At 40.9% G+C, this 15,930-nt stretch overlaps 1 protein-coding gene across 3 annotated transcripts in view; it reads left to right on the forward strand.

The window, feature by feature from the left end:
• The window catches only part of Nsmaf (neutral sphingomyelinase activation associated factor), a 55,736-nt gene that overhangs the window by 33,897 nt on the left and 5,909 nt on the right, over nt 1-15,930 (forward strand). For all 3 annotated transcript variants that reach the window (XM_076924238.1, XM_076924240.1, XM_076924239.1), the window contains 11 exons: nt 633-684; nt 985-1,105; nt 1,479-1,610; nt 2,186-2,228; nt 2,724-2,887; nt 4,524-4,632; nt 6,024-6,082; nt 9,235-9,302; nt 10,015-10,082; nt 10,493-10,616; nt 12,322-12,405. In XM_076924238.1, coding sequence (XP_076780353.1) covers nt 633-684; nt 985-1,105; nt 1,479-1,610; nt 2,186-2,228; nt 2,724-2,887; nt 4,524-4,632; nt 6,024-6,082; nt 9,235-9,302; nt 10,015-10,082; nt 10,493-10,616; nt 12,322-12,405 — 1,024 coding nt within the window. The remainder of the gene's footprint in view (nt 1-632; nt 685-984; nt 1,106-1,478; nt 1,611-2,185; nt 2,229-2,723; nt 2,888-4,523; nt 4,633-6,023; nt 6,083-9,234; nt 9,303-10,014; nt 10,083-10,492; nt 10,617-12,321; nt 12,406-15,930) is intronic.

The following is a 15,930-nucleotide window of genomic DNA, read 5'->3' on the forward strand; positions in this document are numbered from 1 at the left end:
CTGGGATGTGCCATCACCAGGTTAAGGAACAGATTTTTAAATGTACATTTTTCTCCTGACCTGTGTAGGCTGAGCAGGTTTTTCCCACACTATTTTGAAATAATGCTTTTAAAAATCACTGTGTCGTGTTTTAGCATATACCATAACTTACTTAAAATATTATTCTCTATTGGGCAATTAGATTTGTCTCCCTAAATTTTATTCTTCTTAATAATTCTGCTATGGTAAAAGCATTAAAATTGGCTTACACATTTATATGATTAACATTTCCCTACCAGAATACAAAAAGGGAACAAAATCTCTTTGTGTCTCACCATGGTTGTGGTTTGGTCTTTTCTGGAACCACAAAGCAGTTGCAATAGTGTCCTAAGGTGTACACCTCCCATGGCAGTGTACATGTGGTCATGTGGGGTGGATGGGCTTGGTTCACTCTCCTGTGGTCTAGTGAAGTGTCACCAACCCCCTGGGCCATACTCTTCTCTTTGGTCAAGGGTCCTTACACAGTGTCAATGAAAAAGCTAGAGAACCAGAGCCTGGAACAGTAGGGGTCAGTGGAAGGATGCAGAGCAGAGCCTGCTGCTGCTGCCTCCATAGCTCAGGTTGATCAGCACAACACTCTTTTTCATGTCTAGTATTGCAGAAACCTGGAAAAACTGTTTGGATGGTGCAACGGATTTTAAAGAGGTAAGTAGCCTAGGAAGCTGGTGATCCATGGGGCTTTGGTTTCTGAATGCTTTATAACATCTGTTGCGGGGGGGGGGGGGGGTGAGGGTGGGGGCTGGAGAGTTGGCTCAGTGGTTAAGAGCACTGTCTACTCTTAATGAGGTCCTGACTTCAACTCCCAGCAACCATATGGTAGCTCACAATCATCTGTAATGGGATCTGATGCCTTCTTCTGGTGTGTCTAAAGACAATGACAATGTACTCACATATATAAAATAAAAAATAAAATTAAAAAAATCTGTTGTATATACTTCCATGCAGTTGATTCCAGAATTCTATGATGAAGACGTTAGCTTTTTGGTCAACAGTCTGAAGTTGGATCTGGGAAAGAGACAAGGAGGGCAGATGGTTGACGACGTGGAGCTTCCAACATGGGCCTCAAGTGAGTGCCTCCTGAGGCATACTTTCCCCAGTAACGCAGTTGTGGTGTTATTTGTTGTATTGTATTGCTTGTGAGTTTTAAGTATACATACCTAATTTAGCTAGAATCCTTCTATCCCAGCCAGAAGTGTGCAGAGTTGACATTGTAGGGCGATTGATATATGTTTGACAGATCTAAATGTTGTAAAAATGGTTCCTGCCAATTTTTTCAGGAAAAAAATATGTAAGATGAAGAATAAAACTCATTAGAAATATGTATATCTTTAAGAGGAAAAAACATGTCTCTCCGAGAGGTTTTATGCACAAATGAATAGGTACAAGAAATGAAAATATAATAGAGATGCCTAAAATTCTGATGAAGTCTACTCTGATAGGTCCCCAAGACTTTCTCCAGAAGAACAAGGATGCCTTGGAAAGCAGTTACGTGTCTGAGCATCTTCACGAGTGGATTGACCTGATATTTGGATATAAGCAAAAAGGGAGCGAGGCTGTAGGTGCCCATAATGGTATGTGATATTGGCTGACATTTCACTTAGTGTCTTGTGAGAATGTGGGCAGATAAACAAGCTGGAGTCCCAGACCTCAGGAGGCTGAAGAAGGGAGAACATGAGCTCAAGACCAGTCTGGGCTCTACATCCAGACCCTGCAAACCAGATAGAATCTCTGATAAAACAGTGACATCGATGCTTGTGAAGGCCAAAGTTGGCCTTCAGTTACGCAGGAAGAAGCTAGCAGCAGTCCATGTGCCTCATCGGCCTCAGTGCTTACTGCCTCTATTTCTCTGTTAGTAACAAGGGGCTTGAGCTGAAATCCTGGAGTCCAGTACTCATGCTTCTCTAAAGGAGAAATAACGCTAATGAGGAAGACACGAGATAACAGCCCATCATGTCTACCAAGTACAGCTCTGCCCACAAAACACAATAACCCAAGCCAGTGTTTACTCAGTTTGAATATTAATCTGTTCACAAATGAAAATGAATTTTTTTGAACACAGTTTTAAGTTGAGTTGCTTACATTCTGGACAGAGCATATATAACTAAATGTACATTTTTTTTCAATAGTATTTATATCTCTCCTTCAGTGTTTCATCCCCTGACCTATGAAGGCGGTGTTGACTTGAACAGGTATGCACATGTTTACAAGGTTTTTCTGTTTCACTATAAAACAACAGTTCTATCTGAATTATTAATACATGTATTGAGAAGTTAAATTATGAAATTATTTATACTTTGCTTTCAAGGTGCTAAAACACAGATAGGGGCCAGAGAGATAGCTCAGCTGTTAACAGCCCTCGGTGCTGCTAGAAAGGATATGCATTTGATTCCTAAGCACCCATGTTTGCCAACGCAGAGCTCTCTGGAACTCCAGCCCTGCAGAATCTAGTGCTCTTTTCCCGCCTATTCAGATACCCATACATGTGAAGCATTCCCCGCCACACATACACACATACATAAAGATAATAGGAATCAATCCTTTAAGAAAGAACATATTGTGAAAGGTGTATGAAGAAGGCTAGCCCTTGCCTGCAGCAGCTTTGTGAGGTTTTGTCTCCCAGCTGACCTGCATCGTTTGAACCTGAACCTGGTGTTTTATGGCATCCTTTATATTTCTTCCTAAAGCATTGAGGATCCTGATGAGAAGGTAGCCATGCTGACCCAAATTTTGGAATTTGGGCAGACACCAAAACAGCTGTTTGTGACACCACATCCTCGAAGGATCACACCCAAGTTTAAAAGTTTGTCCCAAGCCTCCAGCTACAATGCTTCTATGACAGACTCTCCAGGTAAGTCTTGTAAAGAGTAAATGTCGAGACCCTTCATCTGTCTTTTGTGATTAACATGTTTGTGAAGATTCTGAAGCAGAGATGAAACATGAACTCCTGAGTTGCTCAGAGATGTTATGTTTGCCTTGTAGGAGGCCTTGGCTGCTCGAGTGGCAGAAGCTTGCCTTTGTAGTACATGCCCAACCTTGGGCTCAGCCCCAAGCACCACAAAGCAGACAAATACACTTATTTGTTCTACTCCTGTTTCTGTTCTAGGTTGTTTGTTGAAAGAAATGAAATCATTTATTTTCTGGTCATTTATTATGACTGTGATTGCCCTGCCTCCTTCCTTTTCCGTGGTTTGAAAGCTGCTGCTCCATGCTTAGCAGTGCTGTCGGGTATATACTTCCAGCCATGCATGCTTTAGCACTTACCTACACCACACTCTTCTAGGAAAGACTTGCTCTGGCCTTGACTCTGCCAAACCCACATACAGGTCTTGAATTCAGCTCAAACTGCTTTGCTTTTTAGCTTGGTGTTTCCTTCCTTCCTTCCTTCCTTCCTTCCTTCCTTCCTTCCTTCCTTCCTTCCCTCTCTCCCTCCCTTCCTTCCTTCTTTCCTTCCTTCCTTCCTTCCTTTCTCCCTCCCTCCCTCCCTCCCTCCCTCCCTCCCTCCCTTCCTCTCTCCCTTTCTTCCTTCTTCCTTCCTTCCTTCCTTCCTTCCTTCCTTCCTTCCTTTCTTTCTTCCTTCCACAATTTTCTGTTAGCATGTGGCAAATGTGTATAGAGTCTCTATCCAGGCCATAGTGGCCTCTAAGATAAACTTTAAGAAAGGAGGGGTCATGCACTGCCATCGGTGTAACCACATTTCTTATGTCATAGAGCCTCCCAGGAGGAGCCATGTGATGGCATGCAGACTGTCATTTCCTTTTCTTTCCAGCTTTGTCTCATGACACCCAGGCATGCTGAGCCTTTCAGGCATGGTGCTACAAGAGTAGCTAAACTCCCTCTCCAGCTTCTTACTGTGAGGCCTTGGTAAGGGGAGTCTAACATACACATGAAGACATATAGGGAAGTACACATGAAGACACACAGGGAAGTACACGTGAAGACATACAGGGAATACATGTGAAGACATACAGGGAAGTACATGTCAAGACATACAGGGTAAAGTCAGGTTACTGTCCTCCTCCTTTAGTTACCAACCCTAACCACCATCGTGGGCCCACCTTATACTAGTGACTACTCCAGCTTCTCTTCATGCAGAAATGAGAGCTTTACTTCTTCCCTTGAGGAACAAGAAGCCTTATTTGAGTTCTTGTTTTCTTTCTCCTTCTCAAAACCAAAATAAAGCATCAGTGTTCCTAGGCAACTATTGGGTTTTCCAAAGGAAGGGGCTGAGAAGGAAATGGCCACTCAGACTTTTATTTCCTGTGATGCCTAAGTCAAGTCAGGACTTTGCAAACACTGGGAAGCCTGGAGCTTTCAATGCAACTATCTATGTATAATTTTTTTCTTGGCTAATATTGGGCTCTTTGAAAGCATATTTTGCTGGGTGGCTCGTTTTCTTGGTTCCTTAACATCTAAAGAATATCCTGTGGATCTGAAACAGTTGGCTTTCTGTAGTTTACTGACTCACTTAATGCCGGTTTATGTAGTTTCTCCAGGGGAGGAGTCATTTGAAGACCTGACTGAGGAAAGCAAAACTCTGGCCTGGAACAATATCACCAAGTTGCAGCTACACGAGCAGTACAAGATCCACAAAGAGTAAGAGTACCTTGTATGGCTTCTAATCCAGCAGTTCTCAATCTGTGGGTCACAACCCCTTTGGGGGTCACATCGGATAGTTACATTACAGTTCATAACTATACCAAAAGTACAGTTATAAAATTGCTATAAAATAATAAAAATAATAAAATGATGCTACAGTGAGGATCACCACAACTTGATGAACTGTATTATAGGGTCACAGCATTAGGAAAGCTGAGAACCCCTAGTCTTGTGTAAACCCTGGGATTTGGCATGGGCGTGAACTACAAAAGACAAGTCACGTCGAAAAGTGTCCTACCAATGTTTCCTTCAATGGTTTCTAGCCTGCAAAATGTCTACAGGGATTTGTGATGTGAAGTCAATGGAGCAAAGGAAAATTAGTTTGGGCTACCATGCTGTCTGATACTGTCACTTCTGTCATATGTTGTTCTAGGATGAGATTGGGCTGCAGACAGCCTGTAGTTTTCTACTTCTAAGCTGTACATACCACTCCTCAAATCTTTAAAAGTAGGAAATTATGCAACAAGCATATTTGTCATCAAGCTTTGAATTTACTGAAAAAGTGTAGGAAAAAGTACCTCAAATAAAGTAATAATAATAATAATGGTAAGGCCATGCAGGTGTCAGGGCTGGAATTTAGGTCCCTAGAAGCCATGTGAAAGCCAGGAAGGTAGGGTAGCCATCTGTAATCTCAGAACTCAAGAAACCGAGATAGAGGGTCCCTGGGCAAGCTGGCTAGCTGCAGATTCAAGGAGAGACTCTGCCTCAATAAAGTGAGTGGAGAGCCATCAAGGGAGACATCTGGCATCAGCTGTGGGACTCTATGTGCACACCCCCACACAGACACATGCTAGCTTTTCTTCCCTTAATACCCCTCCAAAGGCATCTAGGAAGCGGCCGTGCAGTCCAAGACAATACAGTGAAGGTGTGAATAAACCTTTAGTGACTATAGAAGTAACAGTTAATGACTGACCTTGGATGTTCTTTAAAGGGGGATACTAGACACACATATGCACACCAGTGGCAGACATTAGGGACAGTGTGTTCTGAATGGATTGAAGCCAGCGATGGGAAAGAGTAAGTGCCACCACTTTGGGGATGGTCAGGTAAGGCGGGATTGTAGGAGAAGCAGTTTGCACTTGCCAGAAACATGTTCAGCACTGTCTGCTGCAGCGTGGAGAGCAAAGAGGGGGTGTTTTCTAGTAGCAGGGTATTGGCTGAGCAAAGGTGGGCATTGCTAAGGAATAGCTTGTAGTGGCAGAGACACGCAGCAAACAGTTCAGGTGAAGAAGTTACGCAGACAAAATGAAGGGAGCCTAGTAAAAGTGAAGCAGAACAGGTGTCCTGCACTTAGCTAACAGTGATTTATAAACTCTGGTTTTCAACAGGGCGGTTACAGGGATAGCAGTGTCTTGCAATGGGTCTTCAGTCTTTACCACCTCACAAGGTACGTCTTCCTGCCTGAAAAGCTGTTTAGCTGCAAGGAGAGTGTGAGCTAAACTTTACTGGTGTGTGCTGCCTCCACAGAAAATAGACTTTGGAAAACATTTGTTGTAGTTTGCCAAAAAAGGAAAAGCTCCCTGAAGCTGCCATGGTTTCCTGGATGAAGTCACAAGGCAGGAACTGTCTCTTGGCCATGGCCTTGCTTACTCCAGGCTATCTTACTGCAAGAGGTCACATGTCTGTTGTATGGTCTGCAGAGCTCAGAATGGTGTGGAGTAGTAGCCGAGGCTGAGGCAGTCCTGGCTGTTGTGCTGGTGCATGTTAGCTTGGGGAGTGCAGATTTGCTGCTACTTTTACCTTGATATATAGCTCTATTTTTTTTTTTTTTTTTTTTGCAGGATATAACATGGCATTGAATTCATATATTGATAATTTACCTGTGCCTTATTGATTGATAAGACTAAAATTATATCTTAATGATACATTAGACTTTGGCTATCCTGATCTATAAAACCATTAGCAATATTCATTTCTTAGAGCATGTGTATTTTCCTGGGGGTGTGTGTAGCACTGTCAACTGAAGTGTGTCCCAGTGAAAGGGGAATATAATTGCTCAGCTTCAGCATCCAAACAGCCAGTTCTGACAAAGCTAGTGATTGTTTTTCACAGAGCTACTCCTGTCAGCCCTGGATTCCTACAGGAAACTGTAGTCTCCATGCATGGAGCTTAGAAATGATACTATACAGCTAACCACATCCATGTGGATGAGTCACCACTACCACATTTTGTTACTGTGCTTTGTTATCTGTGGCATTTCATACTTTTCACATTCCACCTTGGATTCCGTAAACTAGAACACTGGGCAGGGTGTACAGACTGAATGTGTAGGATGCCACAGGGAGCACATCAGGGCACCTACAGTGCTGCTCTGGAAGGAGGGAGACTTCCTGCAGTGTGAAGATTTCCAGCCGCTGCGTTGACCATTAAGCAGCCAGCAGACACTTGTGTCCTTTAACAAAGGCTCTAGTGAAGTGGTTCTCAACCTTTGGGTTGGGACCCCTTTGGGGGTCAAATGATCTTTGCACGGGGATATCCTGAATATCAGATGTTTACATTACAAGTCATAGAGTAGCACAATTACATCTAAGAAGTAGCAATGAGAACGACTTATGGAAGGGGCTTTCGGCGACATGAGGAACTGCACTAAAGGGTCACAGCGTCAGGAAGGTGCAGAGCTAGTGGTTACCAGGCTTTCTCTGACATGGTCTGTCAAGTCTTTCAAATGTTTGTACTTCTGTGACCCTGTAAACCATGAGCTTTATGTTTATGACCATCACACTTCAGATCTCCCCCAGCTTATTAAGCATCCTACCACTGCTTTGTGAATTTGCTAGGTTAAAGGGCCAGATTCTTGTTAAAGTCGAAATTGTATTTTTGTTTCAGTTTCTGAAGTTTGGATTTCCAGAATTTATATTACTGGCTTATATGTTTACTGATATTTGCCTCAAGGTTAAGATTTCTTCCCCAGATGCACAGTATACTTAGGTTTTGTGAACGTCCATGGGACACACCACCTGTGAGATTAGCGTTTATGCTGTGTTTAACCTGGCAACTTCTAAGCAGAAGAGCATACTTGGTTTCAAGAAAAGTGTCGTGGCTGCTTTTTGGTTCTGTAAAATGGTCAAATTATCTTCAGTAGACTTTGTGGTGAGCACTCAGACTTGCCCAAAAGAATCAAAAGCAAATTGGGAGGATGCCCCAAGATTAATGCCACTCCTCAAGAAAGAATCATATGCTGTTGTGTTTTGTCTTCTGTGTTTGTTTTCAAGTTAGTGGTAAGGAAAGTCTCACTGAGGCTCCAGATTTATACATTTTCCCATGAATTCAGTTGCACAGATTAGGTTGAAATGTGAAGTTTTATTGTAGAGAAGAAATGTATTTAAATTTCATTCTGACAGTGTACCATGTTGAATAGATAGGAAGTAGGTTATGCATCATGGAATACCTGTGGCAACATTAAAGTAAGTTGTGAGTCTTGGGTCTGTTTGCAATAGGTTATTTCTGAGGCTTTTGCCCCATGGTAGGTGACTGCTCTGTCACTGAGCCTCTCTTCTGGATTCATAAGAGTTTGTATTGGTGAATTTGCACAGTATCTTAGTCAAGGAGAGTAAAATATTTGGGTATCTTAATTTCTGCATTATGATTCTTTTATAAGTTAGTGATTCTCCCAGCCAATGTACGCACTTGATTGGCATCTGATCTGCCACAGGGACTAAGAGCATCTGATAGACACATTTATGACTCTGTGTCTGCACCCTGCTCCCTTCCAGTTTAATCTTCAACCCTGCCTCTCTTTTCAAGTCCAACTCTACTGTGTCTGTAGCTTTATAAAACAGGAGCGTGTTAGGCTAAGCTCGGGTTTTCACTGCCTGCCTTAAGCACTATTCCTTATACAACAAAACATTTTTCTTCCTCAGTAGAAAGGAAAAATAAATAAAATAAAAGTACTTCTCATCTATAAGTAGTTCAGAACAAGAATGTCACTCTATAATTAGGGCATTCATTTTTAAAAATTACTTCTATTGCCAAGATCTTTGTTTTCTTAAAATAAAAATCAGGCCTGCAGAGATTGCTCAGTGGTTTAAACTATCAGCTACTCTTTAGAGAACATGGGTTTGGTTCCCAGCACACACATGCTAGTCTATAACCATGTAGAACTCCAGTTCTAAGGAATCCAACACTGTTTTTAGCCTTCACAGGCAGCAGGCACACATGACACAGGTAGTATTCACATACATGAATGCAAAGACAAAAGAAACACACACACACCTGTAAATCTTCCTTAAACTTAGTTTTAATATTAAGGTTTCTGCCTCCCTTTTTTGTAACTTGACACTCATTTATGTATGGGGCTTCACTGTGTGTGAAGAAGGCCTTTGGAAATGCCATGGTATACCTTGTCTGTGCTGCGATTGTGGGGTTTCAGCTGATCATGAAGTTACTGCTCATAGAATCTTAATGCTGGCAAGGTCTCAGACTATTTAGTCTATATATACTTAGTTCTCTGTGAAAAGACACTGATGTTGCCCTCCAACAGTAAGTAAGCAGGGGCAGCTATCCTTTGGCATTCTTTTATGTTTATGTTCTAACTCTTAGATTCCACATTGAAGATGTTTTCTAAGGAATCCAAAATGCTACAAAGAAGTATATCATTTTCAAATATGGTAAGTTCATTTATCAGCGTTATGGTAGAAGTCCACTGAGGATTTGAGCATTTGCCTAGCATGTGCAAGGCCTCGCCTGAGTCCTGGATACGGAAGGAGGGATGGCATAAGAGAGGGAGGGGAGGGAGCCTGGAAGGAGGAGGGCTAGTTTCTACTTGCTTCTTTTTAATACTAGTGTCATTTCATTTTAACCAAAAATCTTGAATACCCAGTAGACTTCTTCTTAATACGTCTATCCTTTCTTTTAGCTATCAGAAAAGAAATAGTTCTGTACTACTTAAATAATTTAAGCATTTCTAATTGCTCAGTGCTATAAACAAGTTACTAAAGAATGTGCCTTATTTTTAATGTCAGTCCTCCAGGAGATTTTGAAATTTCACTAGGAACCTTGTATAATTTCCATAGCCACATATCTGCCAGACAGAGAGGGGCATTTATTTCATTCTTAAGAATTACCCTTCCACCATGATCTATTCCAGATTAGCCACATTCCTCTGGCCCTGTGGGAGCAAAGAGGCATCAAGATGGGTCAGTGTATTCTGGCAAATCTGAGCATTTGGGAGAAAGCACTACATGGAGACTTTGCCAGCTCTGAGCCCTGGGTAGTTAGGAGGAAAGTCACTATAGGAAGACTCTCACATCAATCTTAGCATACCAATGATGGACCTACTAATTATTGCAAATGATTGAAATCAAACCTTTTCTATTTCAGGCTTTATCGTCTTGTTTACTTTTGCCAGGAGACACCACTGTCATAAGCTCTTCTTGGGATAACAACGTGTATGTATCCATGCCTGCTTCTTTGTAATAAATCTGCATACTTAGTGGCTGTCTCACATGTGGACATGAGGGATAAAGGGCCTTCCACTAGAAAATACACAGTAGGGATGAGGACAGTATTACTGGATTCAAATGCCACTATTTTAGTGTAAGAATTTCTCCAGTTAAAATCTATTTTTCTAGCTGAAAATTTTCTAGGTGAAATGTAGCTAAGACAGTTGGGAAATAATCTGATTTCAAATTCAAATGTTGAATATTTTTTACTTAATAATACAAGAAGAAGAAATTTGTAATAGCATCAAGCCTCAGTAGTTTACAATTTAAGAAACAATATTTGTTTCTTAAATGCATGTTTAAGAATCTTAAAATTAAGCTTGGATATTATTTTAATAGTTGTTGTTATCTTTTAGCTATTTTTATTCCATAGCATTTGGAAGACGCCAGGACACACTGATGGGACATGATGATGCTGTCAGTAAGATCTGTTGGCATAATGACAGGCTGTATTCTGCCTCGTGGGACTCTACTGTGAAGGTTTATATATACTTTTTAACTGATAATGTTTGACCATAAAATATTGCGAGCCATTCAGCTTCCTATCAATATATTCAATCACTTCAGTTTTTCAGAAAGTATGTAAATGATATACAAAGATATGTTATTATTACCTTTTCTTAAATATTTTTTTAAATTTTGATAGTTTTATACATGCAGATAATGTATCTTGATCACATCCAACACAAATCTCCTCTCCTTTTTACCCTGGACCTCCTAGTACTTCCCCCTCCCAACTTCAAATCCTCCTCTTCTTTTAAACCCAGATCCTAATTAGTGTTGCCTGCATGGAAAATGGATGTAGGCCATCCACAAGAGCTTGAGTAACCCATGAGATGCCACACCCTTGAAGGAAAATAGCACCTCCACCCAACAAGTTGCCAATAGTTTCTTAGCTAGGATTAGAGCCTCATGGGGCCCCTCCTATTCTTAATAGAATTCTGTGGAAGTCTCATACAGGCAGCCACCACTGCTGTGAGTTCATGAGAGCCATAGCCATGTCATATCCAGAGGACAGCATTTCATGACACTCCTGCCCATCCTGCAGACTCTTAGGACCTTCTTTGTACTTCAGGAAGCAGCTTCTCTGAATGAGGTTGCGGGCAGCACCTATCTATGGGTCTAACCATATATATTTAGACAGCAGATTGACAACTTGGCTCTAGCAAATCAGCAGTAATAGGCTTTCACCTAAGGCCTTGGACTTCCCCAGCTTTGGGCTTTTGACCAGATTAATAGGACAAGACATTAATTCCCCCTCTGGAGTAGGCATCAGATAGAGTTGGAAAGTAATTGTTGTACAAAGTAGACACATTCTGACTGGCAGACCAGTCTAATAGCTCACAGGGTCCACTGTTGAATAAATCTATTCACCTCTAGTGACCAATACTTAAAGCCAGCCAACAGGGAAGACGTTTCTAGGTTATTTCCAATTTGATTTCTTATATCCTTCAATACAAGTGTGTTGTCTCTTCAATAATAGGGTTTCACTATGCATTTCTGCACAGTGTGTTCACCTTGGTGTTGACAGGCCTATTGTTCAGAAACAGAATCAGGGCTCTTCTTGCTTGATGACTGGAACTACTAGTTGATTAGTTAATCTAATGGCACAAGTTAAGTTGAGGAATCACTGAAAGATCAGTGTGTTTAGGTATGAGGCAGGCATCCATGTACACATTCACCGTTTCTGGGTTGAGGATGCCACGGACCTTCTCTGGAGACTCTTATGTAGTTTTCTCATACAAGCTGCTCCAGTGCTCCTTACCTTAGGTTTCCAGTTTGATTTTGTCTACAAGACAAAATAAAACAAATATTATGTTCTTTGCAGAGCTTGTCAGAATTTTTTCTCCAACCTTATAGATATGTTTCCTGTATATAATTTTAGTAACATGGAGGTTCAGGTTACTTACTTCTTGAAACATTGTTAGGCACCACCACACTTCTGCATCCACATTCTCTTGATTCACACAGTGCTGCAACTGTACAGAGCAGCACATTCAGGGGATGGACATAGGTGTGTACTAGGAGGAAAGAGGTCCCTGGGGAGAAACTGGACCTGTCCCGGCACCCATTGGCAGGCAGGCTGGATGGGAGGTTTTTTTTTTTTTTTTTTTTTTTTTTTTTCAAATGTGTTGAGAATTTTGTATCAAGGTTTAAAAACACCTTCACATGTGCTCTGTCCTAGGTGTGGTCCGGTGTTCCTGCAGAAATGCCAGGCACAAAAAGACACCAGTTTGACTTAGTGGCTGAGCTTGAACATGATGTCAGTGTGAGTCAACAGCAGAGCTCTAGGTCCGGAGGGTGGGTGGGGAGTAAGTACTTGGATTTGTGTACGGGGTTTCCCCCTCACTTTCTTTGGCATATTACGGATTATAGGCAAGCTCTCTGGATGACCCTGTTAGCTATCTGAGTCTGCCTTTCTTTCCCTCTCTAATTTGTTCTTTTGTACATTTCCCTGAGAATTAGCTTCTGTTTCCAATTTATTTTCAAAATGTCAGTTCTAAGGTGGGACTCAGTATCTTCATGCTTTCTGACCTAGAAGGTGAAGGGACCATCTGTTCAGGAGGTACCTGTCCCAAAGCTGAGAACAGTGACAAGCCGTCTGGGCTGGCCAGCAATGCACAGCCTAGTGGCAAAGCCAAAGTAATGTTTGTACCTGTTGTGTTTGCTTTTCTGAGTCATTCTGCGGTGTCCTAGGCTGTAGTGTGCTACAGTACTGCTTTTCTTCAGCAGCTGTGAACTGATGCTAAGTCTTCAGTCTTCAGATTATGAGGTTAAAGATACACAGTATTCAATTCAAGATGGCATTCAAATGGAGAGATCTCTCATTCCAAAAGGCCTTCAAACAGTCATGGATCAGCCCTGCTTCAAGCAGTTCAGCACCACCGTATGATTTATTATTTAGAGTTAACTTTTTAAAATGTTTTTAATTGAAACAGAATCCCATCATTTTGTACCCTCCCTTTCCTTCCTTGCATCCCTCTCACCTAAACTCCCTTAAGTTCCTACCAAGCCCGCCTTTCAAGTTGATAGCCTCTTTTTAAAAATTGTTACATACACGTATGTATACGGTTCCTTTCTGCTTCTCTGTTTCTGTGTTATATACTCACATCTGAAGATTTTGAGCTAGGAACTAAAAATGAAAAGGAACATGTGGTATCATCTTTCTGGGTCTTGGTTTCCTCACTCAATATAATTTTTTCTAGGTCCATTGATTTACCTGCAAATTTCATTTTTCTTTATAGGTGAATAGTATTCTATTATATAAATACCACATAAGTGCCATGTTTTCATTATCCAGTTATCTGTTGAAGGACATTTAGGTTATTTACATTTCCTAGCTTTTGTGAATAGGGCAGTAATGGACATGGCTAGGCATATATCTGTGGAATGGGATGCGGGAGGCCTTTGGGCATATACCAAGAAGCGTGGTCATTTAGTAGATTCATTTCACTTTCCTGAGGATTCGCCACGCTGAGTTTCAGAGTGGCTGCGCAGCTGCATTCCCACCAACAGTGATGCAGGCTCCTTTGTCAGTTGCTTTGTTGTCTCAGATGTTCAGGTTGTGGTGAGGTGAAATCTCAAAGTTGTTTTAAATTTCCATTTCCCTAATTGCTAAGGATGACATACACTTTTTTGAAGTTTTTTTAGCCATGTTTGTTTATTCTTTCTCATTTAGATCCTTAGTCCATTGTTCAATCAAGTCATTTGTTTCCTTGACTCCATTTTTTACTTCCTTTTATATTCTGAATGTTAATTCAAATATTAATCTGAATATTACTTTACCCAGTTGACTGTTTCCTTAGCTGTATGGAAGCTTTTTGATTTTATGCAGTCCTGCTTTTCAATTGCTGGCCTTAATCTCTTGGCTAATGAAGTCATGTTCGGAAATTTCTAGCACCTGTATCTCTAGGGGACTTGCCTATGTTTTCTAGAAGTTTTAGCATTTCAGATTTAAAATTGAGGTCTTTGATCCAGTTGGATCTAATTTTTGTGCAACAGGATAGATACAGGTGTAATTTCATGAGTAGACATCTAGTTTTACCAGCACTTGGAGAAGATGCTGTCTTTCTGCAGAGTGTTTCTTGTCTTTTGTGAAATAATCAGATGACAGTAGATATGAATACTAATATTTATATTTGTGACTTTTCTTTGATTCCTTTGATCTACATGTCTGTTTTTGTACCAGTACCAAGTTTTATTACAAGTCTAGAATAACAGTCTCTCCCTTCTTCTTTTTGTTCAGAATTGTTTTGGCTATCTGGGGTTTTTTCTAGTTCCTCTTGAATTTGAGGGTTTTTTTTTGTTTTTTGTTTTTTGGTTTTTTTTTGTTTTCTTTTTCTGTGAAGGATGTTGTGGATATTTTCGTTGGGATTAAATTGAATATGTAAAGTACTTTGGTGAGATGGTCATTTTCATAACACTGATCATGAACATGGGATGTCTTTTCATTTTTCTAATGTCTTTCTCAAATTTTCCTCAGAGACTTAAAGTTTTCATTGTAGAGGTCTTTTACCTCCTTGGTTGGGTTTATTCAAAGATATCTTATTGTGTTTGATGCTACTCTAAGGGGAAGTACTCAGTGTTTGTTGATGTATAGAAAGGCTACTGATTTTTGTAAGTTGATTATACACACTGCTACTTTGCTGAAATTGTTTTATGGTAGAAAATTTTGAGATCTCTTATGTACAGTATCAAACCATCTGCACACAGATATAATTTAACAACTTTTCATATTTGTACCCTTTACATTTTCTTCTCTTACCTTACTTTTCAGCTAGCGCTTCTAGCATTATATTGGGTAGTAGACAGCCCTATCTTGTTCCTCATTAGGAGACTGCTTTAAATTTTTCTCCATTTAGGATAATGTTGGCTGGAAACTAGTCATATAGAGCCTTTAGTATGTTGAGGTGTATTCTCTCCAGCCCACTATGCTAGGAATTTTATCCTGAAAGCATGTTGGATTTTGACAAAGGATGTTTCTGTGGCTGTTACAGTTAATATTTAATAAATGGGGCTGCGCGGGTCAACCATCTAAGCAGCAGCGGCTCTGCCTAGCTCAGGCCGCCATGCTCCGTGGCCTGAAGCCAAGCACTCCACAGATGGAAGCGGCAGGCCACAGGAGCGCCACAGCTAGAAACAGCCAGCCAAAAACACTGGCCCTGGTACCAATAAGACACCAGTGTGGAAGATAGTTCTGCCTATCTACCACACTGTCTCTACAAGGCTAGGCTGAGCCAAGACCATCCTGCCATCCAATGCGGTACCCAGTAGAAATGAGACTCTAATGTTTAAAGATTATCCAATAGGTTTATATATTTGGTAATGCTCAAATAACAAGATGCCCACACAATTAGAAGTGTTAACCAATTAAACCTAAATATAAGTTGTTACCCAGGACTGCTCTCAAGACTTGCGTGGCTCTCCATGGCTTCTACATCTCTCCCTAGCTCCTCCTCTTCCTTCTCCTCTTCCTCTCATCACTCCACCTACCTGTCATACAGCCCAATCTCTGAGCTTTATACAAATGTAGTGGGATGGTATCCCACTACATGTGGCCATTGAGATGGTACGTTTTTTGTCTTTAAGTCTATTTATATGACTTATGTTTACTTAAACGTGTTGAACTAACTGCATTTTCAAGACAACACCAACTTGATATCTTGGATATGTGCTTGTATTCAGTTTACCAGTATGCTATTGAGGATGTTTTATTTTATGTTCAAACGGGATATTGGTATGTAGTTTTTTTGTTGTTGTTGTGTCTTTACCTGGTTTGGGTGGTAGAGTAATA

The sequence above is a fragment of the Arvicanthis niloticus genome, chromosome 25 (assembly GCF_011762505.2).
Source record: "Arvicanthis niloticus isolate mArvNil1 chromosome 25, mArvNil1.pat.X, whole genome shotgun sequence".
Taxonomy (NCBI): domain Eukaryota; kingdom Metazoa; phylum Chordata; class Mammalia; order Rodentia; family Muridae; genus Arvicanthis; species Arvicanthis niloticus.